The following is a 25,482-nucleotide window of genomic DNA, read 5'->3' as shown; positions in this document are numbered from 1 at the left end:
ATTGAGTCATGGTCTGTTTTTGGATGTAGAATTTTTTTGCTGTTTATTGTTTATTAAGGATCCAGAGTTTAACATCATCACATCACAGCAATGTTAAGCCATGTGTGGCATTATGGAAACCTGTTTACATTTCTTTTGAAAGTAAAATCTGACTGACTGGTGAGTCTTGTGTGGTTGTATATTATTATAAAGTAGCCTTAGCAATTTTTTGAAGTAACCTAGGAAGTAAATTATAACAGGTGTGTTATAGTCTACTTTGGGGTCATTAATAGGCCTTGTGATCTCCAATACTGTGAGCTCAAACTGAAAACAACACAATTCACAAACCACAGTAAAACAACTTAAGGGTAGACTACAGTGTGTGTGTTTGGAAGGCGGCAGGGGTGGGTCGAGGGTGGGGTGGGGGGCCCTTCAGGAGGCTTATGTATGGGGGCCCAGAATTTGGTGCTACACCCCTGAGTACAGGCATGATCACCTGTCCATGCTCATTACCAACATTCAGTGGCGTGCACAGATAGACCCTAGGTGGTGCTATAGCACCTGCCCGTTGCCCTCTGGACCAAGCAAGTGCCCTTTTGAAAGTTTGTTGTTTTTTTGTTTTTTTTAACAGTCTACTGTATGTGGCCCATGTTGACATGATAATCTATAAATGCTCGACGATTAAAAGCGTGTGATAATAATAATTTTCAGTCAGCATTTTGTATACCCACTTCTAAATCCCCCCTGATGCGCACCATTCAGTAGTATCTGCGAGCCAAATTGCCCATTTTTCCCTAGGATGGTGAAGCCATGACCCACGCTACTCTGCCTCCAATTGGCTAGTACACGCTGTTGATCTAATCAGTAAACTGATGAGCCAATCGGAGGCAGGGAAGGGCGGGCCATGCCGAGGTAAATATTGCTAACCGACGAATTTACTTTTACAAGTTTACTTTAAATGATTTGCCTTTAGGATATGCAATGAACCGGTAAGTTTAGGTAGATTGCTAGTTTGGGTAACTTCTGAAACATTGGACACAGAGAACAGTGCAACACAAATAATACAACATGTTGCCAGTGAGATGCAGAGCAACATGTCAGTAGCATTAGTGCATCATCCTTAAATTAGCTGTCCTAATTGCTGAGGCGTCTTCTTTAAGTCACAAAGCTGTCATGACAGTTTCTATTAAAGCATCAATTCAAGAAGAAAGCACTTTTGAGTTTATCTGATTGATTTTGATGTGTGGAAGAGAATGATATGTGTTTTTTTTTTTATCTAAGGTAAAATATTAACAAGGATGCATTGTCAAATTCAGATCTGAAGTATTTTATTTAAATAAATATTCAAAAGATAACTGAAACACCATGTTTGCCTCATTTATAATTTACATTCATGCAGGCTGCCTGTGTGACCATTAATACCTACAAACTGCTCCTGATCCAGTCATGTTAATTTTATAATAGTGGCACATCTGGCCACTATCTGTTGCTAATCAGCTGTTCAAAGAGACAGTTTACAAAAGAAACTACTGACTTGCCAAGGGAGAGAATAGGTGTAATTCCTTATTCCTTAGTCCATCCACAGTGTAGATGGACTAATAGTTCACTCACAATGCATAGTTGTCTCTCACTAGTCTGTGGGCCAGTATTGGTTTAGTCATTTCATAATCCTTCCTCCCTGAGATCAAGCAGCAGAAATGATGTGACGATGAGCAAATACTACTGAAAGATTTTTGGGTAAACTAAATAGAGTCTTACATGTCACTGTTTCTAAAACAGGGTGTTTTTCTGGTCTGCGTTAAAAAAGGGCAAAAATTGAGAGTATACCAACTTCTCCAGGGACCACTACACCACTGATTGTAGCTGCCTAACTTGCTAAAAACGTCATGTGCGTATATTCCAGAGAAATAAGACAACAGTGATTGACTGATCAGTGCTATAGTCCAATTGAAAGGTCAATATTAACATATTGACATAAATAAATATGCAATTACATTCAACATGTAACAGTAATGTTTTTTTGTTTAAAAAAAAAAAAATCTCACACTGCTATAATAAGGCAGCCGGCAGTTCCACCTGCCACACAAAGTGCCCTTATTTTTCACTGAGCACCTGCCCCCCAGAATGTCTGTGCACACCACTGCCAACATTGGTTGCCAAGATAGTGGTGCCATATATGTGTTCTCCAAGCTTTCAGGCCACCTTCTTCATGGAATCAGTCTTTAAGATGTGACCATATCGTGAAGTGAAGGTGCCCTTGATCTCATCCAGCCTCTGCAGGACATCCTGGATGTAAGCCTACATCAGCCACTGGTGCTGGGGGGCAGGAGGCATGACAGGTGCAGGTTCAAATGTCACAGGCAGGATCAGGCCCGATGTGACAGCACTGGCAATCTGTCAGGAATCTGTTGCAATCACTGGACTGTCTTCTGCAACCAGACATCAGCATGTTCCTGTGGCTGTCTCAATGGACACGGTCGAGTGGGTGAGGGTGACTGACAGCCGTGTGTGTGCCTGGGTCAAAGCTAAACAAACTAAACAAACAAAGAAAGCATGACAAACAGATAAAAATATTGAGTATTGAACAGAAATAAATAAAAATGTGTTCAAATAAATGTTTGCTTACAAGTTTTGACTTTGAGGGGGGAAAGCAGCTTTTTTACAGTCTTGATTAAGCTTGTCTGGGTTAGTAACTATCTAACCAAGAGGGGGCAGAGAGAAGAAGTGGAAATCTGCTTAGGAGTTTTCCAAGCATATTACTCTTCCTTCATGGTGATGACAACTCTGCCATGGTGATGACAACTCTGAGAAAAAGCTCAATATACTTCCTGAAACAGCTTTTTTTGTGGCATGGTCTTGGGAGTCTTTGCTGCCTGCTGTGGGGTCCCTCTTCATATATCCCACCAGGTAAGCAAATACCCCAAGAAACACACCAAACTGGTGTATTCTGTTTTATGGATCTGGTGCTGAATCTAGCCTTGTCCAGCACTCCCTCTGGGGACATAGGTGGCATCCATGGCTTTACTTTGCAGATACCCTTCACCTTTGTCGCTTCAATTGTGTCTGTAAGGTTAAGACTGTCAGCAGCCAGTCTCCTGGGGCGAAGTTGCATCTAAATTGTGATGTCACTCCCTCTGCTTTTTGCTTAAGAGGTTGCTTTGGCTTCCTGGCCCACGAGACAGTGGGATTGGAGGGGACATCAGGAAATTACCGGGACCCGCAGCTTGGTAGATTAGGCTTCAGCCTATTAAGGTAGCTTCTGTATATATATGCTATGAATTGGCCATTGCTAAAATATCAGATAATGGGATTAATTACTTTATTGTTTGTTTCATATAAAAATATGGTGCTATGTGTGACAGTTTGAAAGCAGTACGTTTGTTGTGTAATAAGAATGCATCCCAGCTGGAAGACAGTTGACCTTTGGTAAGACTTGATTATCACATTGCAGGGGTAACCCTTAAAGACAGAACAGTGCTTCTATCAATAATGATGATTAGGAAGTAGTTATCTCAGGGGCTACTGATCTGTACTCAGGGGCTATTGTTCTGTACTCAGAGATACAGGATGTCTTGTGATTCTGTCGTTTCAGAGACAGGAACTATCACACTACACTGGACGTTGCTTATGGAGGTCACAGGAAGGACACATGAGAAGAGTCAGATCAATGGCCCACCAGGAGACCACACCTCACATTGCATAACCATTCTGGATTGTATATAAGGCTGGGTCAGGAAGAGATAGGAGTGAGAATTCGTGAACTGACGACAGACACTGTTAGTCAGGGATAGGAAAATCTCGACCCAGAGCTCTGTATGCTTTATTCATTTACTGCTAAATAAAATAGCGTGTTGAGACCGATCATCTTCTCCTATTTTTTCATTAAACGAACACACGGACTGAGCTCACACATAGTGTAAGATTTAGCAAGTAGAGATAGCTCAGATCCAAACACTTCTTTGTTAACCCTTCTCTCTTCTCTTCATCCCAGGCCTCCACCAGGCATTCATTACTGACTTAGCTGACAATGAAGTTAATGATGAATGTTATTTTAGAAGCTTCATTCATGTGTGATTCCCTTTTTTTGTCACTGACTGTGTGCCTGTTTGTGACAATTAAAAAATTAAAATATAAAGAAAACATGGAAACAGATGTCAATAACACAGCTGTGAAAGATAAACTGGACGAAACATTTGGTAACATTACTTAATGCAGCTGTGTTATTACCACCAGTTATATTCAGTCATGATCACCTTGTAGTCTACAAACTATTTATTTATGAATTTACAATAAACTTGTGTAACAGCATGAAGAGCTAAATATAATGAAATAGTAAAATTAAGTCATGATTTTACTGTAATGTACTGGACACTTGTTTGTAACTTAATGTTCATTCAATGTCTTAGCTCGCTAATTTCATCAACTGGCAGGTTAGTTTGTTAGGTGTGTTAACATTAAATCGACTTTACATCAAAGATTATATTAGTATAAGTATTACTTGGTGTCATGTAGTTGTTTTAGGTAGTTAATTACAAACTACAGATTCATAATATTCTCATGATGTTTTTTTAATTTTATTTTGCCATACAATAGCCTATGACACAAAGCCAAAGTTGTCAGATTGAATTTCCCCAGAAATTTAGCATTTTCCTGATTCCACCTCAACAATTTCTATCCTCCCTATGCTCTTGTGTAGGTTGTGATCGTTTCCCGAAATGAAATTTGTAGTTGAACTTTAAAAAAGTTTTAATTTTATGATGGTTTAATTGCTTCATTGTTAGTTTAATTGCTTTTCACTGTTAAGTAGCTATTAGTTTGGTAAATTGCATTGTAAAATAGTTTCCCAAAAATTGACTTACTTTCGACATGTTGATAAAAATTGAAATAATAGTAATCAGTCGTCATCTTTTTCAATGTTGTTGTTAAAATAAGGCGACAGCCGCATTGTTGTTCCGGGCACACAGAGACACTGATTGGTCAATTATTGATAGGTGATGGGGGAAATCTTGATAGTAATAGGAGCGCTGATAGGCCATAGCGCTCAAGACCTGGTAATTTTTTGGTAAGAGACGAGAACATGATTGGCTGTCACAACCAAGATTTTTTAGACAGAGCGAAAAGATCGAGCCAGCCAGGAGTCGAACCTAGAATCTTCTGATCCGTAGTCAGACGCGTTATCCATTGCGCCACTGGCCCGACTGCAAAGAGTCAAACCAAGCGAGGCATTTAAAGAATAATGTTGCTGATTATATTCATATACATTCTTTGTTTGATGTCATATGTTTAAAAATGCAAAAACACAATATGTTGACTTACTTAATCAATTAAAACAGGGGTGTCGAAAGAAGGCAGCAAATTGGTTCTGTAAGTTATGTAAAGCCCAAAAGCACATCCTGTTTCCTCCCGTAACCCATTATTAAATAAGAGTATTGATAAACCACATACTCACACACCAAGACATAATTATTTTCTATCTCTCCACTCCGCTAAATCATCAGCGCCCCAAAAAGAAAATAAACAAGCCTTACCCACGGTCGCGCTTTATGGTAACCCTAGATATGTGAAAATCTCGCGAGGTTGGGTTGGGTGAAAACAGGACTGGACTTTGCTGCAGGAGAGTGCGGTTCGGTTCCCGCTTCGGACCGCCAGATGGGACATAAAAAAATATCTAAGATTGTTGTGGTGTTTACTGTTGCCAGTACAACGACGGTTAATAACAATAATACTATCTTAATACGACCACTGCCGTACTGAATCAAGTACGCATGTGCGACAGTTTCTCAAATATAGGTTTACCAGAGGTTGCCAGGTCTATAGAAATAAAGTTTATCTATTGTCTTTTGACTGGGAAAACACAAATTCACATTAAAGAATAATTTGCGTAATACCAAATATATGTTACATTATTGTTTGGTATTCGAATATTCTCTATACCTTTATGTTGTGAAGGTGGATTATTTAATGTTGTGAATGTGGGACGGTCTGACCGAACATGGCATCCGTGACGCACAACAGGAAGTGTTTGCTGGCGGGAAATTTGCTAAATATTATGAAAACGTTACCACAGGTAACAGAGGTTTGACTTTGCCTTCGCAGACTACTGCACTAATTCAGCGTTAAATTAAATTAGATGTATAATATTAAGGTGAGCCGATAAGCAGAGGTACATCCTTCATTCGTGCGTCAAATGTAACATTTAGCTAAAGTACTCAAGCTTACAGACAACAAACTGAGATTTGTTGCTGTTTCTAACCTTACTAATTTCAGGTTATGAGTAATTTACCATTACGTTCTGTCTGTAAACTATATTTGTAGGTTAATCATGAAGACTGAAGTGGATAAAATCGTCTCACTGTCAGATGGAGACCAAACTGTTGAACTTCAAAAGTACCTGTCCTCCCTTACAGACGACCAGGTAACACTGTTTGTGAACGTAAAGTTACGTTACCTCATGTCTTATGTAAAAAATAAACTGACAGTGTCCGATGGATCTTGTCTGATAGCTTATAAAATGCTTTCCTCTTTATTGTCTCCTTTCCAGCTTATCACTGTTATTACCAAAAGTGTACTAAAGGGTAAGAATGTTGGTACCACGATTAAAGGCATTTTTAAAGGTAAGAATACAGTGTTAGTATGTTCAATTTAACATTGTCAGATCTCGAGTCAGAATCAGTAAAACAGTTAATATGAACTGCATTAGTTTTAATTTGACAGCCTGTACATTACGAGCACCGTAATTACAGTATGCAAGTGCTGTGCTCTTTTGTTTTAGGCTCTCCATCCACTTCCACTGAAGGGTCAAACCGCAGACTGATGCTGTATCAACACTGCATCCCCCTGTGTGAGTCTGGTGACCTCCAGACTGAAGTAGCAGCTGATATCATTGGACTGCTGATGCTGGAGGTAAAAACGTCTGATGCTCTTCTAGATGACCTGTTTATACAGTTGACGTGTTTAGATATTGTGTCCTTTTGTCAGTTTCATTTGTCCTGTTTGCCACACATACAACTGATTTGTTTGTGTGTGATTTTCCCTTTTTCCTTTTGAATGTTCTACACAGACTCACACACTGTCTGGACCATCTCTTGCACAACTAGCGTCTCTTTTCGTTGAAGCCATTAAGATGGGGAAAATGGGAAGTGGGAAATCCCTGGAGCTATTTCCAACTGTGCTTACTGCTCTGGCAGCGTGTGAAGCCTTGTCATATGGCAAAGGTAAGTGTAAATTACCAGCCTTGGTAACTTTGTTATTTTATATACAATATATCTTATTTTGTTATATAATAACTTTAGGGGAACTCAGTGGTGATGAATACAAGAAACAGCTGATCAACAGCCTCTGCTCAAGCAGGTGAGGACTTAATATCTCTTTTTTGTGTGTGCAGGCATATCCCCAACAGCACTTTCACTCATCTCACTGAGATGAAATGTTAAGCCAGAACCATTTCATATTGATCATTAATAAATAGAAAATCACAGTATGTTTCTATTTATCTTTTTAAATGCAGATGGGACCCACAGTGTGTTATCCACCTGACAACCATGTTCAGGTAACCTTTGGCATTACCCTCTTAGACGCTGTTCTGTTTCCTGAATAATAATAACAGTAACAATAATTTATTGCCGTAGCCTTGTTGTTTCCTTATGTATTGCTTTCACTGTGTTATCAAGGTCAAGATTGTGAAAGTTTTTGTCTCTGCATCCTTTTAGAGATGTACCTCTGTCATCAGAGGAGCTGTATTTCCTGGTGGAGAAAGTACTGCGCATGTTTAGCAAACTAGATCTGCAAGAGATCCCGCCACTTGTTTACCAGCTGCTCTTGTTATCAGCAAAGGTGTGTATGTGTGTGTGTGTGAGAGAGAGAGAGAAATTTGCAGCAACAAGAGGTCCTGTCTTTCTCTTTCTTCGTCAGTATCTTAATGCCCCTATTGTGCCTGCTAGGGTTGTAAGAAACAGGTCCTGGATGGAATAATCTGTTATTTTAAGGAGCAAGACCTTCGCCAGGAAGAGGAGCAGAAACATGGAGAGTGAGTGACTCAGACATTACAAGTGACATATATTCCTTTTAATTATCACTGCCTGTTATTCATTATTTTTCTCTGCCTCTCTCTCAGGAGCCTGGATCTAGAGGTTCAGTCTATTCCAGAGGACCAGCTAAGGCACGTAGAGGGCACTGCCATCCTCCACATAGTCTTTGCTATAAGACTCGACCATGAACTTGGGAGAGAATTCCTTAAAAGCTTTAAGGTTGCCTTTGTTTTAACTGTCTGTTATTGGCATTTTTTAGGAAGGTTGTTTAATATGCGTACGGCAGAGTACGTAATAAATCATGAATTTCTTTTTTTTTTTCTCCAGACATCCTATGGGGACTTGTGCCCTTTCAGCGTCGCCCTGTTGCTCTCAGTGTCACGTATCCAGCGCTATGAGGAACAGGTAAGAAATCTATTCTTACGTGAATCATATTTAAATTTCTCTGTTCTGCTCACTCATTTTCTCTATCATTCACTGTTTTTTGTAGGTGTTTGAGCTTTTGAAGGGTGCAGTCATCAAGAGCTTCAAGGATGAGCAGCTGCAACAGGGGTCAAAGTTCCTGCAGGACCTCCTGCTGGGACACAGTGGCATCGCTCAGATGATACTGGACACAGTGAAGAACAGGTAATGGTTTTTGTTCTATCACAGACCATGTCCTGATATACAGTCTACTGTATATTACAAGTATTTATCCACAGTGATGACACATGAAAAAGTATTTTAAATCTTGATTATGTGTGTTGGAATTTTTTTTTAATTTTTTAAATGCAAACAATTTGCCCCATTTTAAAATAAGACAATATTACAGTCACTGTAAGAAGACCAACAATTAAAAAGGATATTCTGTCATTCACAATGAACTAGATCAATTAGTGCTATATGTGATGTGTTGTGAAAAAGATGCTTGTTTGGATGATTATAAACCTGTGATGACCATCCATGTTTTTATTCAGCTATATATATGTACTGTAATGTTAATATGGATGATCATTCCACCCCTGAAATAAACACAATATTTGTAGTTAATCTAATTCACATCATTTCTTCACCTGTGCAGTGTGTTTGGTTGGGATCATGTGACCCAGGGGCTGGTGCAGCTGGGCTTCTTCCTCATGGATACATTTGGACCCAAACCTGGACCGTTTGGCAAGATCACAGAAGGGTCCGCTACTGTAGCCAGGACCCCCACTCAGCTGGCATGTAAACTGGGAGGTCAGGTGCTCTTGCAGGGATTCAAGGTAACATTTAATTTTGAGTTGGTAGAATTATTGCAATCTAAAATATGAATCTGACATGAACTATGGGTATATTGTGTGTATTTTCTTCCATAATAAGATGCACGAGCCTATCCGAGGCGAGATACTGGAGCAAGTTCTGAATCGACTGGTCACAAAGACAGCCTCACCTGTCAACCATTACTTAGGTAACAGATCTTTCAGGTATTGGTCCCAACTTTCAAATGTGCAACAGTCACCAATCAGTGAAACTAGAGACTAGATTTTCTTTTTTTTGTTTCTGTATCATCAGACCTTTTCTCTGATATTGTGGTCTCTGCTCCCATGATCCTCCTGGAGTCGTCCACAAAGGTGACAGAGACATTTGACCACCTGTCATACCTGCCGTTGGCCACTGTTCAGGGCTTACTGAAAGCAGTCCAGGTACCTAAACACACACGCACACACACACAAAAACTCACTGTAGATTTTTCTGTCTTTTGTTTAATCCTTCTCGTCTGTTTAATCTCCAGCCCCTGCTCAAAGTCAGTATGTCCTTGAAAGATGCGTTGATTCTAGTTCTCCGAAAGGCCATGTTTTCCAGGTACATACATTGTTTCAACATTCGTTTTTACTCTTTGCTGGCCCATTCACACATGTGCACATATTTCTATGTAACAGAGTAAGATGTGGTTTATGTGATGTGCTTTGGTTATTTCATTTTGTGGGCTTAACATACCGTAATATTTAAAAAAATAAGTACATTTAAAAAAGGCAGCTCAAGTAAAGTTCATTTCTGACATGTTTCCCCCCCTAAATGACTCTGTGCTAGCCAACTGGATGGAAGGAAATCTGCAGTGACTGGCTTCTTGTTGCTGCTGAAGAACTTCAGAGTGTTGGGCAGCTTGTCCTCGAGCCAGTGTAGCCAGGCAGTCTCCTCCAGCCAGGTATGTGTAGTCTCTCAACAAATGCGAGTGCAAGACGAGTGCTGTAAGAGGTTGCATTTGTGAAAACATGCAGTTATAAACATTTTGTCCCTGAATAGGTCCAAGTGGATGTTCATTCTCGTTACAACTCTGCTGCCAATGAAGCGTTCTGTCTGGAGATCCTCAGCAGCCTGCGCCGCTGTCTGGGCCAGCAGGCTGATGTACGCCTTATGCTCTATGAGGTTAGAAGCAATCTTTCTATGCCATGTTTATTGGTTGATTTTGAATTTTTTTAAAGTTGGGATTACAGTTATGACTGATGGTCTTGATAAGCGTTAACCTTTAGTGTGTTGCGTACACATCTTTCAATTACAACCAAATTTGAAAGGAAACCCCTCAACATTTGTAGTAGTTTAATCTTTGGAGATGAATATGTGTAGCTGCACTTCTTTTAAATAATATGGAGTGTTGATAAAGGTGTTATACTGTGGTATACTGAGAAAGCAAACTATTGCCTGTTTCAGGGTTTCTATGATGTTCTCCGTCGTAACTCCCAACTGGCAAGCTCCATCATGCAGACCCTTTTCTCACAGGTATGTGTGTTTAGTGAGTACATACTGTGTTATGCATAATTACCTGCTTGTCATGTTTTTATACATGCATGGAGAGCCGTATGTCATGTTTTTTTATCCTTAGCTGAGGCGATACTACGAACCTGAACAAGACCTCCTGCCTCCCGTGAAACTGGAGCCATGCATCACTGCTCACGGAGAGCAAGTCTACCTCCAGGAGCCACTGGTACTCTGTCTATGATGTTAATATTATAATGTTAATGTTACTGTTTAATGTCCTCTATAAATAGTGTTTGTTCTATCTCAGGCCCATCTGCTGAGCTGTACTGTGCATTGCCTGCTGTGGCTTCAAAACATGCACCGGTCAGCAAATCCCAACGCTGATGACAGCGATGATGATGAGGAGGAGGAGGGATACCAGTCTGAACTCCAGACAATCCTAGAGAGCATGACAAGACGCATGATGAAGAGTGAACTGGAAGACTTTGAACTGGTACAGATTCATTATGCACTGTAAAAACTGTTACACACTGAACTAAGTATGAATTGCCTTCAAATATTTATCTAAGTGACGCTTAGCATTATGTCTTTATCACATCCACTCTTACTACAGACCATACAATCTATGCTACAGACACACTAATTATTCAGTAAATATTTTCAAGTACTTTGTGGTGCACAAGGTAAATATGAAGTTCCAGAAAAGATTAAGCAAATAAGCATTTATTAATACAAACAAAGTGTAGACTTGTATAAAAGCAATAACCAGCTGTCAGTATTCCTCATCGTTGTGCTACTCCAGTCTTCCCAGTTATTAATGTTACGACAGCGGAAGCGCAATAATGCCTTAAGACATATCCTGTCTGTGTGTTGATCAGGACAAGTCAGCAGAGTTCTCCATGGGATCCAGTGTTGGGGTAAAGAACAATATCTATGCTGTGCTGGTGATGGGAGTGTATGAGGTCCTTATGGAGTACAATTTCATCAAAGCCAATTACAGGTAACAACCTCCTCACTTTGTATGCTGTGGCTGTGTAGCAAAAAAGTTCTTATGCTGCTCTTATGTTCTTATGTGGTGAATTTATCATTTATATATTTCCAGCAAAAGCCACTTTGAGGAGCTAATTGAGCTGTTCACCCACTACCACAAGCTGTCTGAGATCCTGAAGGAGAAATCTGGAAAGGGTCGAGTGCCCTCGAGTAAAACCCCTCGCAGTTTACTCTCTCTGGGCTTCGTATCAACTCTCCTCACTGTGCTCTTCAGGTAAATGCTCACTAGAGTAAAAGATTGCTGTTAACTAATGAAGATTACATTCATGAAATCAAATCAGTATAAATGCATCTGAACATTAATTTTTATACATATTGTACTCACTTCAGTGTTTTCTCTTTTATGTCTGCTGTGTAGCTTTTTTGATTGGCATTTATTAAAATGACAGGTACAAGAGAGGTGTTGTAGTATGATTGCTGGATTGTTTAAAACAGTCCCAATGTAACAAATATTCTTCTTTTTTTTCAGAGACAGTACTCAGAGCAGAGAGGATGCTCTCTCAGTGTTGCGTTCAAGTGGAGAATTTGTGCGTTATGCAGTAAATGTGGCTGTGCAGAAGATCCAGCAGCTGGAGGAGACTGGACACACAGACGGTCCAGATGGACAGAACGCAGATAAGACTTTCAGTTTCCTCTGCGACATGACGAGGTAAGAATAACAATGGCTTGAATTACAGCATTTAGTTAGACTGTGCCCATGGGTTTGTTGTTTGGGACATTGCTTGACCAATGAGGGATCCATCTGAGTCTAATGGTCTTCACAGTGTCCTGATGTGGCGCTACACCAACATCCCCAGTGTGGTGGAGGATGCAGGGAAGAAGGAGAAGCGGTGCAGTCTGTCCCTGCTGTGTCTGGAAGGTCTGCTCCGGATCTTCACAACCTGCCAGCAGCGCTACCCAGACAAGATGGCCCAGCTCCTCTCTACCATGGGTTAGACATGTGCAGTTTAACTATAATAACTGTGAGTTAAATGTTCTCACCTGAACAGTCTGTAAGAATTGCATGACATTTTGTGTTTTTTCTCCAGAGATCTCCGAGGACGATGCTGAGCCAGATGATGGAAACGTCACAGAGATCAACTTCTTTTACATCAGACAGTTTCAGGTGCTTGTGTACACAGCTGTGTCAGTAGTTTCTATCTGAGGATCTCCAGTAATAACTAACTTTTCTTTGACTTTGCCAACAGAGGGCGCTGTTCACTCAGCTAAACAGAGGAGAGGAGGAATTTAACAGCAAAGAGGCTCAGCTGTTGGTCAGCATTTTGAGCGCTCTCTCACGCCAGCTAAAGCCATCTTCCCAACAGGTAGGTGCACTCCAACATGCACCTCATTGTAAAAAAGTGAGTGTAAATACCTATGCTAACATGTCTTCATCTTACAGTTTGTTCAGATGATCACATGGACTGTGAAAATCTGCAAGGAGACCAGTTTTGGTAAGTGACATTTACAATTAATCTTCTGTTAAGTTTGGTGGGTTTGTTTAATGAGGTCTGCCTCTCTCTCTCTCTCTCTCTCTCAGAGGACTCTGCTTTCTGTAAGGGGCTGCTGTCGCTTCTCTTCAACCTGCATGTTCTCTATAAGACCCCCGTGAGCCTGTTCCTGGACCTCTGCCGAGACATCCACAGCCAATTGGGAGATATTGATCAAGTAAAACACTGTCACAAGCAGCTTGATACCGTAGCTTGAAAATGATGAAATGATCAACACGACTAATAATTTTGATTACAAATTTATTAGCAGTAAAAGTTTTAGTTTCGCCCTGCGGCCCTGTGTGTAAATTGTTGTAAATGTGTACATTTTCATTCAGCTTTTTTAAAATTTCCTCTACTGTCAGGATGTGGAGGTTGAAAAACAGTCTCACTTTGCCATCGTCAACATGAAGACTGCAACAACAGCAACGGTGAGTGCAGTTTTTTCGTTTATTCGGGTTGTTTTTTTTACCTGAAGTTTCTGACTTGTTTTAACACAGATCACCTTGAATGTGTTTTTGCTCTACTGCTCACCATCTTCTCCATCATTTTAATCTCTTGCCCCAGCTGTTGGTCCTGTCTCAGATCGACAAGGTGCTTGATGAAGTGGACTGGCTGATTACCAGAAAGAAAAGTCAGGTGGCCTCTGAGAAATCGGGCTCTGGTAAGAAACCTTTAAACTCATGCTCGCTCACATTATAGTGGTGCGAGTTGAGAGGGGAAAATGGATGGTATGCATCTCTGTAAAAAACTTTTGTGATGTTCTCTTGCGGATGTGTAGAAGAGGCCACACAGACTGCAGGCCAGCAGGATCCAGTGGAGAAAGCAGTGACACTGCAGCTTGGGACCCTTTTGACAGCTTTAAACGAGCTGGTCCAGACAGCCCTGCTGCCTGGCACCTGCACCATTACACTGCTGAGAGAGCTGAGTCGCACATACACCATCCTCACCACCTTGGTCAAATATGTGTGTACTCATCCACTTTTATAATCTTTCTCTTTTTGGAATCTTCCCAGTGTGACTATTTCTTTTCTCCACATCATGTTTTAGTACATCCAGGTTTGTGCCAGCCAGCATGGTGGACTACCGGCACGTGTTGAGAAGCTGGTGAGTCTGGGGGATGATCAGTTTTTGGTCTAAATCTTCTAGTATTTCTTATGAGATGCAATCTAGTGTTACCTGTGTCCTCTGTGCAGGTCAAGCTGTCTGGCTCCCATCTAACACCGCAGTGCTACTTGTTCATCACATACGCACAGGTACATCTAGCTTCCCTGCCAAAGCTCAAGTTTTCAGACTGACAGAGTGTGATTTTAAATTACAGCTGCTCTTCTGAGGTTTTTAGTTGTGGGCTTGACATAAGCAATTCATCCTTGAGAAAGGAGTGTTAATGTTTTGGAAATGTTTTCTCTGACAGAATGGAGAATTCTGTGGTGGAGGTGCAGATGACAAGAAGAAAAAGAAAAGGGGTGAAGTGAACTCTGCTGCCTCTGTAAGAACATTTCTCTCTTATAATTATGTAATAATGCTGATTAATGTGATTGATTATAATAATACATACACATTTTCTGTTTTATATTTATTATATCAGTACAAATGTATAGACACACTGCATCTTAAACCGTGGCTTGAAACAAATTTATTAAGACATTTGTTTATCTGGATCTATTTGTGTTTTCTCCTGGTAGGCAAAACTTCTGCGTGACACAAAGGCCATTCCTAACTTAATCTTCAGTATTGAACAGTATGAGAAATACCTCATCACACTGTCAAAGAAATCAAAGGTAAGTGTTACCTGGATGCCTTCAGATACTTGACAATATCTGATTCTCAAAATACATAAAACTTGTATAAAACACACAAAATGCCATAAGCTCCCTGAACAATGTTTGTACAAGATCATCAGTTTTAATACTCATACAGTATTTCAGCAACAACTGTGTGAATGTTGTTCAGGTAAATCTGATGCAGTACATGAAGTTGAGCACGTCAAGAGATTTCCGCATCAACGCTGCTACTCTGGACGCAGCCTTGCAGGAGCAGGACGACAGTCAAGAGGTAAGAGCCAATCTTAAACCTGGTAGCTTCCCAAAGGATCAATAATACTGTCTTAAACTTACACATTCACAGTGCATTTTCCCCTCCACCTTTATCACATTTATCAATAAAGCTGATCTTCAATATCCAGATTGTGGTAACTATTGAAATGTTCCCGTCTTGAAGTGCACGCAGTGAAAACATTTTGTTTTTGGTTGTACAACATTTTAGAAGGCACTGTCAGTATTTTGAACAATCTATTTCTGTAGGTTTTTTCAGCGTTGGTTTCTTCTTCTAATCCTTTCAGACCACAGAGTCACAGGATGCAGAGGAAACGCAAGAACCCAAACAGAAGAAGAGAAAACAATGAGCTGACACTCGTGCTCCTGCTGTTGTTAAGCATATTGCAAGGTTCTTCACTGATCTTCAGTCTGACCAGCTGCTGATGAGCCTCCTGGCCATTGTACACTGTGGTTCTGGTTAACAGTAGCTTGGCCCACAAAGTGTTATCTTTTGTTCAGAGAGCCTTTAGTGATGTTGAGGATTTGGTAGATGTCCAAGGCCTCACCTGTGAAAAGTTTGCACACATTACTTTACAGTCTGTTTGTGTTCTACAGTTTATTTTTATCCACAAGGAACACTGTATGTATTGTGTACATGGCATGTATTTTTAAACACAGAAAATGTCAATTATAGCAGTTCTTTATGGCTGACATTAAAACTAATTTCTATTTTACATTGTGATGATTTGTGGAGTAACTGAAAGTGAAAGTAATGACTTTCTGCAACTCTGACTGAATTATAAGTTCATTAGAGTTGGCTCTGCTTGCTCTGTTTTAGAAGTCCATTCTTATGTTATGGTTAACACAACTGTAACAAAGCAGTACTTCAGATGGCCCTACAGAATAAGTTGATGTATGGTTTTACATCACTTAAATAAACCCTGAAGAGAGTTCCATCCTACCTTTGTCATGTGAAGTGCTGTTTAAATAAATATATTGTTTCCTTTCTTATTCAGTCTGTTTAATAGTGACTTTGTTTTTGCATGGACTCTTACCAAGGCTGGCATTTATCAAAGTTAGAAAAAATGCAATTTGTGCACACAAAGTTGTAATTTCTTCCCTCAGATTAATAAACACTACATTAAAAAAAAAAAAGGCAATTAGGAATTGATTTTATATTTGATTTTGGACTTAGATATGTGGCTAAACTTCAGGTTTTGCGTTGTTTCCAATAAAAACGTATTTCATTAAATAAAAGATTGTGGAATTAACTAGTTTTTACACCCAAATCCTGCAGATTTCCATATAAACTGACTGATTGTGCATGGGCTCACCAGGTGACAAGCTGTATCTTCGCTCCAGACCTGCAGGGTTAGAGGGGGTCACACAGTCCATGGTGACCTCCTTCCTCAGACACTGGTCAATGTCTACTGCACTGAAGAAAGCTACTGACTGTGGAAGGTCCGATATGCCTAACGCATGGGCGAAAATACTCCTGCGGGAGACAGACACACGATTACTTTAAAAAGCTTTAAAGTTATTTGTCCATTCCATGGTGGATATTTTTGGCAGGGAAGAATAAAAACCAAGCTGTTAACAAACCGTGTGAATAGGTTGGTGATCTGAAGTGCGAGAGCTGCTCGATAACGATCTTCACTACGGACGAGGTACCGCACCTCATCGTGGATACTGATGCAGAAACGGCCGTCAATGTCATACTCTTCAAAAAGCCACTTCATTGCCACCAGCATTAGATGTAGGTAGTCCACTGCTGAGCTCTGGACCACCCAGTTCACTCTGCTGGTGATAAACTGACAAAAGAAATCCAGTGACATGAACATACAAGATCCATGAGATTATTTTGTGGTAAAGAGCCTTGATTTTCCAGTTATAATAGACTTCATGTTGTTACGCCTTTTCATTTAGGCATGTTTCTTAAAGTTCTACATTAGTGCAAAGACTGACTAACGTAAATAATCTCTGAAAAGTTATTCTAAAAGTGGCCACATAGCTACAGACAGTAAAATCATAGAAGACTATTAACATTGAATCTCCACATACATAAAATGTTTTTGACACACAAGGCCATATTGACTCCTCACCTCATCCTTTACTGCTATGGGCTCCAGAGCTCTGCTGATCCTGCAGCCTAGGACAGGAGTGGCTGGCTGGTCTGAATGGGCAATGCTCTCCAGTTTATTGAACATGTCCGACTCTGTGCCTCCAGACCATACACGATTCTTGACTACATCCCACTTCCTCCGCCGAGAGCTTAGGGTTACAGGGAACAGAGAGAGAGAGTAATAAAGGCACAGAGCAACTGGGAGGATGCAGAAGAATATTTATGTGACCATGAAATACTCCTAACAAGTTCTGGTTGTTTGTTCTAGGTTTTACTTGCACCCCTACCTCTGAGAGGCTAGTTTAGTGATCCTGCGCAACTCCTGCAGGGAGACACTTCCATCTTCCTCCCTCTCCACATCTATATCCAGTTCATTCACCAGCCACTCACCATCCTCTGATAGATGGTATCTGGCAGAAAACAGAACAAAAAAATGTACCATGAAGGCTAAACTGTGTCACCTTTGCACAAACAACTAAACCTGCAGTAGAGAGGGAGAGAGAGTGTACCTGCGAATACCCTTTGTTAAGGCGTACATCTGCCTGGCCTTACTGGCAGCTTCTGCCTGACCGAGACGATGGTTGAACTGCATCAGCAGCCTCTCAGCAAAGGGCTGCCCTGCACCATAGATGCGTCCATAGTTAAACACCTTAGCATGGTCCCGACTTATGCCCACAGCATCAGCAGTGCGGCTGTGCAGGTCAGTGCCCTGACTCTTCTTTCCCTGAAGAGTCATCCAGCCAAACGCTGTACAACCTGAACGCAGCAGAGACATGAGTGCAGTTAACATTAAATGTTTGTTAAGACTATGACTGATTACAATAACTGCACTTCACAACTTCTTATAATATATTTTGTTTTACATAAATAAGATTTAACAGAGACAAATCTCACCATGCATGGCAGCAAAGTGAGCCTCTCCAAGCACAGCAGCAATCCACAACTCTTGAGAGTCTACATCTGCTCCCACCAGATGGTACCCAGGTGGTACCTGCACCATCGCCTTCAGCTCACTGCCTACACGGTCCCGCTGTGGAAACAAAATACAGTCAATACAAACATCTTTCCTCTAGCGTCTGATATTTGGCAGCTGCATCAGGAATCTCAGACTTTGTGTGTTTGTCTTCGGTGCCTCTGCTGCTTACTCGTGCATTACTGGCAGTCAGCCACGTTGGCTCCACAGCCCTTCGTGTTACTGTCCCCGCAGTGATAACCTGAGGTAATATGGCACCATACTGCCCCTCTTCATCAAACTCTTTGTGTCTTTGGGAGACAGAAGGGATTGTTGTATACAGTCAGTGATTTTCTTCACTGTATGGCTGGGCAATAAATACAAGATAGCATCTGATACACCAAACAAACCTGCTGACGAATCGAGGAAGCTCTCCCTTTCGCAGCCAGAGAACCATCTGAGAGCTATGAGGGGGAAAATAATGTATTCACCATCTTTATTTTAACAAAGCTGATTTTGATTTTGATCGCCTAAAAGTGATAACAATTTTATGGCGAAAAAAGAGGGTACCTTATACGTTTATGGGCATTCCTCCAGAAAGACATCATTTTGTTTATCTCCAGAGCACGTGTAGCATTGGTTCCGCCCCTCCCTGCCCGAAGAGTACCATCTTCCATCTTAGACAAGAAGTCTTTTGAAAATGGACTGCCAACATTGTTCTGATTACCATCCTGAAACACACACACACACATTATGTTCCACAATGAAAGGAGCAAAATGTATCTACAATGTGACAGTGTAACTTTACTTCACCTTATGAGGTAATTTGAAAAACCAGCATCCTGGTATATCTACATCGTTGTAAGGGCCGTTGCCATGGTGATAGTGGCAGTGGCTCTCCTCTGGTACATAATGTGGATTCTGGGACTGTTGTTGATACAGAATACTAAAAATGTCATACAACACATCAAAACAACTGTGTTCCATTTCTGCACACCTAAACATAAAAATAAATGTAGAACAAAAATGGCAATACACTTCACGTTAGACCAGATGGTGCTGTTCAATATACAAGCCTATAAAGGAAACTGGTGTGCAGGAACTTGAGGTTTTTAAAAAAAGTGATAAAGCATCTACAAAAGAACAATTCACTCACCCCATTCTTCTTCCACTTCTCATTTTTCATTGTTATGACTCCATTTTCCTCTGTCAGTTTCTCCCGGGAACTTAACTCCTCCACCTTATGATGAGGTTAAGAAACACATCTCTGTCATGATAAATATTCTATCCTTCAAGATCATAAGGGTCTGATCAATAATCTGATGTAACACTGACATTAACAATGCCACAGGTGTACAGGCAATCACCTTGATATTGAGTCTAAAGAAGAATAGTGTTAATTTGATGATTTTGAGGCAAGATCTAAAAATAAACTGTTTCATGGGTGTTTATCCTGTATGGACACATTATTGGAAAAAAGCCAGTTGTGCTTAATCTAGAACTACATCTGTCTTTTCCCATCTTACTGAACTCCTTCAATGCTAATTGGAGGACTTTGGGTTTTAAGTATTAAAGAAAATAAAAAGCTTCTTGTAAATACCACAACAACTGAGTCCTATTACATTATGCTGATGTACCTTTGCCCACACTGTGCTGTCTGTCAACATGAGGTCATCTGAGGTGTTGTAGTCCAGGTATTCAGGCTGCTCTTTGCTGTTGTGCTCACAATACTCTCTGTAGACACTCTCAATAGTACTGTGGAAGACATAACACTTTAATAGGCACACACTTATCCAATGCAGTCTAAATCTGAATGAGGCTAAACAATCAATAGAAATATCTTAGTACTGGACAAAGCATTTTGGCAGCAGCATGTAAGGTAGTAAATGATATTCCAAAGCATTTGACACAGTGGATCACACTTTTCTTTTGGATAGACTTAGATCAGTAGGTTTTGACACAAGTGCATGTAACTGGTTTCACAGTTATCTTACTGGCAGAACTCAAGTAACAGTAGCAGACGGTCATCGATCTGCTTTCCTTGAAATTACAAAAGGTGTGCCACAGGGCTCAATACTAGGTCCTATTCTGTTAACATAATACATAAATGACCTGGGCTCATTGACAGCTTGATTCATTATTATGCCGATGAAACAGTAATTTACTCACCAGTGGCCTCTACTGACAAAGCTTTGTCTAATTTAAAGGAGCATTTTTGGCAGTTTAAAAGGCCCTGATTAAACTTAAGCTTAAACTAAATATAGATAAGACTAGTTAGATGCTCTTCGCCAGATTCCGAATAAAATACATCTATCTATCTATATCCAGCCAGGTTATGATTAGCTTGCTATACTTCATGACAGCACAGTGTATAAATACCTGTGTGGACACACTGGCCCTTTGTTTTCCTCCTGAGAATTCAGGTTATCCCTGCGTCCAGGTACAAGGTAGCCCCACCCATGTTTCTCTGTGTAATGTAGGGGGAATCCATCCCATGTCAGACCCATCAGCTTAGGAGTCACTCTCATCTGTAGACTGATGAGGCTGGCTCCTGATGACCAGCTGTCCTCTGCAGACATCTTCTCACACAGCTTACGATACCACCTGATGACACAGTTAGGAAGTGATACAGTGAGGAAGGAAATTATTAATGCAGAAAGATGTGACTCAAATAAGTCTATGACTGGGTGGCTCTGTGGTGCCTGGTAATGATCTTACCCTGGGTGCCCAGGCAGATGTTGCCTTCTCTTTGGAAGTCGATTCACTGTTTCTTTTAAATTCTCCAAAGCCAGCCTGCTGGGGGAAGGGCCTGCCATCTCTTCTTCAGATGGTGGACCTGGGTCTAATATCACAACAAAAGACATCTTAAAAAAAAGAAATATAAAACTCTGGCCTTATAAATGTGGCCCATGGTCTGAGCATGTACCTTCTTCCCATTCTGGAAGAGGAGTAGCATCTTGTGTTTCAGCTGCTTGTTTGGAGCGTTTCTTCTTGCTGGCTGACACTTTCTTCTGCTTGAACTCCTGCACATCCCACTCAAAGTCCCAAAGCCAAGGGTCGTCTTTGTATCTATAGTAAAATACGTAACATATGTCATTCAGTGGATGTTATACAGAATGCCTTAAAGCACCCCCTTAGAGTTACAGAACTTCAGATTATAATGAATCTATAATTCTGCACATATTTAAGGGAAAAATGAGAAAACATGCTGCTGTCAAAAACATGCTGACGAATCTTCTCACTTGTCATCCTGGAGGAGCTGGCAGGCATCATCTGCTACAGTCATCAAAGACTTCTTCAGCTCTCTCTGGAGCTCTTCATAAATGTCCTGAGAATCCTCTAGGTAACGTCCCCAGTTTTGATTGACGGGAAGGTAGCTCACACCCATCTCTAGCATTCCTGCCAATGTCACTGGATGAGGGCACCTTGTGAAAGATAATACAGATTATGTTATTATTATAAACTATTGTTACAGAAGCATTATTATCATATATTATTATTGTCATTATTATTGGCTAATGAATCAATAAATACGAAAGTGAAAATGTTTGTGGACCTCTCCATGAAGAGTGGTAGTTGTTCTGCAAAGACTTGATGGGTAGCCTGGACATCCAGGGCGCAATACTGCATTAACTCCTGTAGGGGACAGCATAAGCAAAATTACTGGCCCCCTCAAGATGAATTCAAGTCAATCTGAGGACCTAATGATGCCAAAACATTTGGCCTAAGATTACAGGCAATCTGACATGGGATTTATCAAGGACCTCAGACCTGGAAGTTGTTCCTGACATCCACCATGCTGCCCTTTATAAAGGTCTCTCTGGCCTCTTTCTCCAGTGGTGGTCCTCCCACATACAGAGCATGGACATCAGCCAGGTTGTTGATGCTACTAATATTCACCCAGTCCCAAGAGCCAATCTATACACAAGGAAACATCATGTCACACTGAATTATTCGATGCCAAAAGAAAAGCAACTAATCTCTCTCACCCCTTTGATGAAAGCAGATACAATTTGTAATGCAAGTGGTAACTGAAATATGGTGAAAAAAAGCATATTGCACAAACCATTGGGCCCTTTTTTTTCTGTCCAGCCTTCTTAATGTGTTCCTTGACCTCATGGAGGCCTGTCCTCTTGCCCAGCTTGTTAGCCATCCACAGTGTCCGCTGGAACCCAGTCAGCCCAGAGATGGCCATGTGAAGGCTCATAGTGTCCATGAAACGTACCTTTGAGCCCTTTAAAAACAAAACTTTTTTGTGAAATATCTGTAAAAATCTGTCCATGAAATTGAACCATGTCATTCACACATTAAGGATAATAAAAAAAATAAAAGAAGAAAGAGGACTTATGCCAAAAAGGGAGCTGGTGAATAGCTAAAAAAAAAGAGGATAGGTGAAGTACAGCACCCTCAGAATACTCACCTTTATCAGGTATTGCTCCTTGATGTAAGATCGGTCAAAACTGACATTATGGCCCACTATGAGCCTATTCTTCCAATGACCCCCTGGAGGGCGGGCAGAGTTCATTGATGTCTCCAGTGGGATGAGGTCAGCGAGGGTCAGCTGGTTAGACCATGTATACCGCTCTTCGATCAGACGCTTACTGCACCAGGAATACCTAGCAAGAATTTATAGATACAAAAAAGTTGGGAGAGTTCGCATCTAAATGCTGCACATCAACATCCACATCTCATTTTCATATCTAAAAACATGTATATTTTTAGCATTTTTGATAGCATTAATGGAACTATGGAAACCAATCGTCAGACTATTAAACTACACCACAAGTTACCACATTAAAATAATAAATCATTCCAATAAACAGTTAAATGCCAGTCAGAGCAGTTCTCTCATGTAACACTACCTTTACTCTTTCTCACCAGTTAGTAGGAGACACAGCAACAGCCAGTGTAGGGCACTTTCCCTCTGTTATGCACACCTCAACATCAAACACCAATGCTGTCTCATCTGGAAAATCAACCTTCTGACTCTCCCCATTTGGCCCATAGCGTATCCAGCCAGCCTCCCATGTCCACTCCTCAGGCATGGGTGGCAGGGCTGCTTGCTGCAGCTGCAAGGCAGCCTCAAGGTATGGAAGGCTCTGCTTCTGGGCCAAAATCCGGAAGTGCTCATCAATATTATTGCCGTACATTTTGCCAAGCTTCAGCTCCACATCTGGCATCAGTGAAGTTTCCTTGCCCCACAGCTGGTGCTTCTGCAAATGGCTAATGCTGCGCTCCACATCTTCCTCTTTGTACTCTGGCTCCAGCCCTCGAAAGATCTGTTCATGGAGATTTCTCGACAGCATCTGGATGTTCAGGGGGTTCAGGCGGGTCTCTGTGGAGTCCTCGCCCTGAATGGAGTGAGGTTTGGTGGAGTAGAGGGAGCGCAGACATCTCCATTGTGTAGTTATGAGAGGCTTCTGCAGATGACAGCGCAACACATGCAGCATCACCTCATAAGGACTTCTCACTGCAGCTGGAAGACATTAATAAACAACATTAGATAACATTAGATAAGATGATAAAGCTATTATAATGTTACTCAGTGGCTGGCTCACATCTTCCAGTCCCACATCCATGTGATTGTTTTGAGCTTATTTCTTATGCAGTAAAACTAAAAACATAAAAAATGCCTCCAATTTTATCTGATTGGTCACCATTAGAAGCTCAAGTTATTTCTCAAAGACTATTACACCTATCCATACCTACTTTACATTTAGTAAGTGAGGAACACTTATTATTATATTTCTCTCAGATAACCTTGAACAAAGTTATCCCAAACCTAACGTATGACGTACATAATTTTGTAACACAGGTAAACTGTTGATTACGTAGAAAACAGTTACCTACCTAGACCACGTCCAAGTTACCGTTAAGTATACTCAATAACCAAATTAACCAGCCCGCTCTGTTTACCAACACTTGTCTGAGCCTCCCTTATAGGCTGCAGCTGACATGAGAGCAATTAACCAACAGTTAAACAAAATAATAGCTGACTAGTCCCGCTCCCACTACGTTTGTTAGCTTGACTGTCGCTAAAAACAAATGTAAGGGACCTCACGCAATGCATGTGTGTTATCAGGCATAAATATCCAAAAGACGTATTAAGCTGCTTCAACCTTAGCATGTGTACCCATGGGGTTGTAAGACCATGGCAAACTAAACACGTGAGCGACATCAAGCGGCCTGGATGACTTCCCCCTTTTTTGTAATATTACAATCAACTAGCTGGACTAATCCCACGATGGACATACCATGTGTGCCGCTAGAATGAACTGTGGACGGGCTCGATTAAAAAACATAAGCGAAATAATAAGCCGTATTGTATGTATATATATATATATATATATATATATATATATATATATATATATATATATATATATATATATATATATATATATATATATATATATATAATATGTAATATGATAAATACCTATTAATCATCCATTTACACATTGTCGGCCGCGTGGCCTAATGGATAAGGCGTCTGACTTCGGATCAGAAGATTGCAGGTTCGAGTCCTGCCGCGGTCGCTCCTTTTGATTCCCCAGCATGTAACCATCCGCATAATTTTCCTCAGCGAAACGCAGTTCCATTATCCACATGCAGGCAGACTGAAACTGGACCGCCATGTGACGACCGACTGCTGTCAGTGTAGCAGCTGGGGAAGCGCTGTCGGTGTTGGTCTTATTTCACTGCTACACCTGGCTTATTCCAGCGCCTGTACAGCTAGACTTTACCCAGATGGTACCTCGCTTTGCTTTACACGTACAGGCTCCTGGCTGTGATGCACTATGGTCTGCCTCAAAGTGTGCTGTGCTTGACTGTATTGTATTAGCTACACTGGTTAAATGACTGCATTGTATTAGCTACACTGGTTAAATGACTGCTGTTTTCTGTCGTTTCTTGTCAGACGATGGCGGATGACACAGAGGATGTGGAGCTTGACTTTGCTGCGGACGAGCAGGAGAGGGCGCAGAGAAGCGCAGTCATCAGGTACACTGAAGGAAATATTCTCCATATAGTCCTGACCTCATTTGTCAAGCACAGAGTGTTTTTTCTATTAATTCGTGTTTTTCATGAATTAATAGAGAAACCTGCCAGTGTGAGGATTTCATTTCTAAAT

At 40.9% G+C, this 25,482-nt stretch overlaps 2 protein-coding genes and 2 non-coding genes across 4 annotated transcripts; 2 read left to right on the top strand and 2 right to left on the bottom strand.

The window, feature by feature from the left end:
• Positions 1–5,102: 5,102 nt before the first annotated feature.
• Positions 5,103–5,175, bottom strand: trnar-acg (transfer RNA arginine (anticodon ACG)). The gene has a single exon. It is a non-coding gene; the product is annotated as a tRNA-Arg (tRNA).
• A 1,126-nt stretch (positions 5,176–6,301) lies between these two features.
• fanci (FA complementation group I) lies at positions 6,302–15,644 on the top strand. Its single transcript, XM_062420770.1, has 37 exons — positions 6,302–6,394; positions 6,521–6,593; positions 6,752–6,882; positions 7,040–7,193; positions 7,272–7,329; positions 7,487–7,528; positions 7,689–7,812; positions 7,920–8,005; positions 8,093–8,228; positions 8,334–8,411; positions 8,497–8,633; positions 9,067–9,247; positions 9,345–9,432; positions 9,537–9,667; positions 9,757–9,827; positions 10,056–10,170; positions 10,269–10,391; positions 10,674–10,742; positions 10,846–10,947; positions 11,029–11,214; positions 11,600–11,721; positions 11,824–11,985; positions 12,241–12,420; positions 12,536–12,702; positions 12,800–12,876; positions 12,959–13,075; positions 13,153–13,204; positions 13,291–13,418; positions 13,606–13,671; positions 13,808–13,904; positions 14,022–14,206; positions 14,291–14,347; positions 14,437–14,496; positions 14,655–14,729; positions 14,926–15,021; positions 15,194–15,295; positions 15,591–15,644. Exons 1-37 carry the CDS (start codon positions 6,302–6,304, stop codon positions 15,642–15,644), a joined length of 3,975 nt encoding a protein of 1,324 aa, XP_062276754.1.
• On the bottom strand, positions 15,354–24,454 carry polg (polymerase (DNA directed), gamma). Its single transcript, XM_062420771.1, has 23 exons — positions 24,201–24,454; positions 23,229–23,826; positions 22,771–22,966; positions 22,417–22,584; positions 22,122–22,268; positions 21,907–21,986; positions 21,593–21,775; positions 21,277–21,419; positions 21,069–21,192; positions 20,730–20,954; positions 19,988–20,105; positions 19,507–19,590; positions 19,164–19,277; positions 18,921–19,081; positions 18,761–18,814; positions 18,544–18,661; positions 18,293–18,428; positions 17,908–18,154; positions 17,686–17,808; positions 17,379–17,547; positions 16,879–17,087; positions 16,611–16,771; positions 15,354–15,842 (listed from the first exon to the last, which is right to left on the bottom strand). Exons 2-23 carry the CDS (start codon positions 23,798–23,800, stop codon positions 15,781–15,783), a joined length of 3,594 nt encoding a protein of 1,197 aa, XP_062276755.1. The 5' UTR covers positions 23,801–23,826; positions 24,201–24,454; the 3' UTR covers positions 15,354–15,780.
• A 362-nt stretch (positions 24,455–24,816) lies between these two features.
• Positions 24,817–24,889, top strand: trnar-ucg (transfer RNA arginine (anticodon UCG)). Its single transcript has one exon. It is a non-coding gene; the product is annotated as a tRNA-Arg (tRNA).
• The last annotated feature ends 593 nt before the right edge of the window (positions 24,890–25,482 follow it).

This window comes from Scomber scombrus, chromosome 6, assembly GCF_963691925.1.
Source record: "Scomber scombrus chromosome 6, fScoSco1.1, whole genome shotgun sequence".
Classification (NCBI taxonomy): domain Eukaryota; kingdom Metazoa; phylum Chordata; class Actinopteri; order Scombriformes; family Scombridae; genus Scomber; species Scomber scombrus.
Note: the sequence above shows the minus strand (reverse complement) of the source record. Positions and strands in the feature narration are given on the sequence as shown.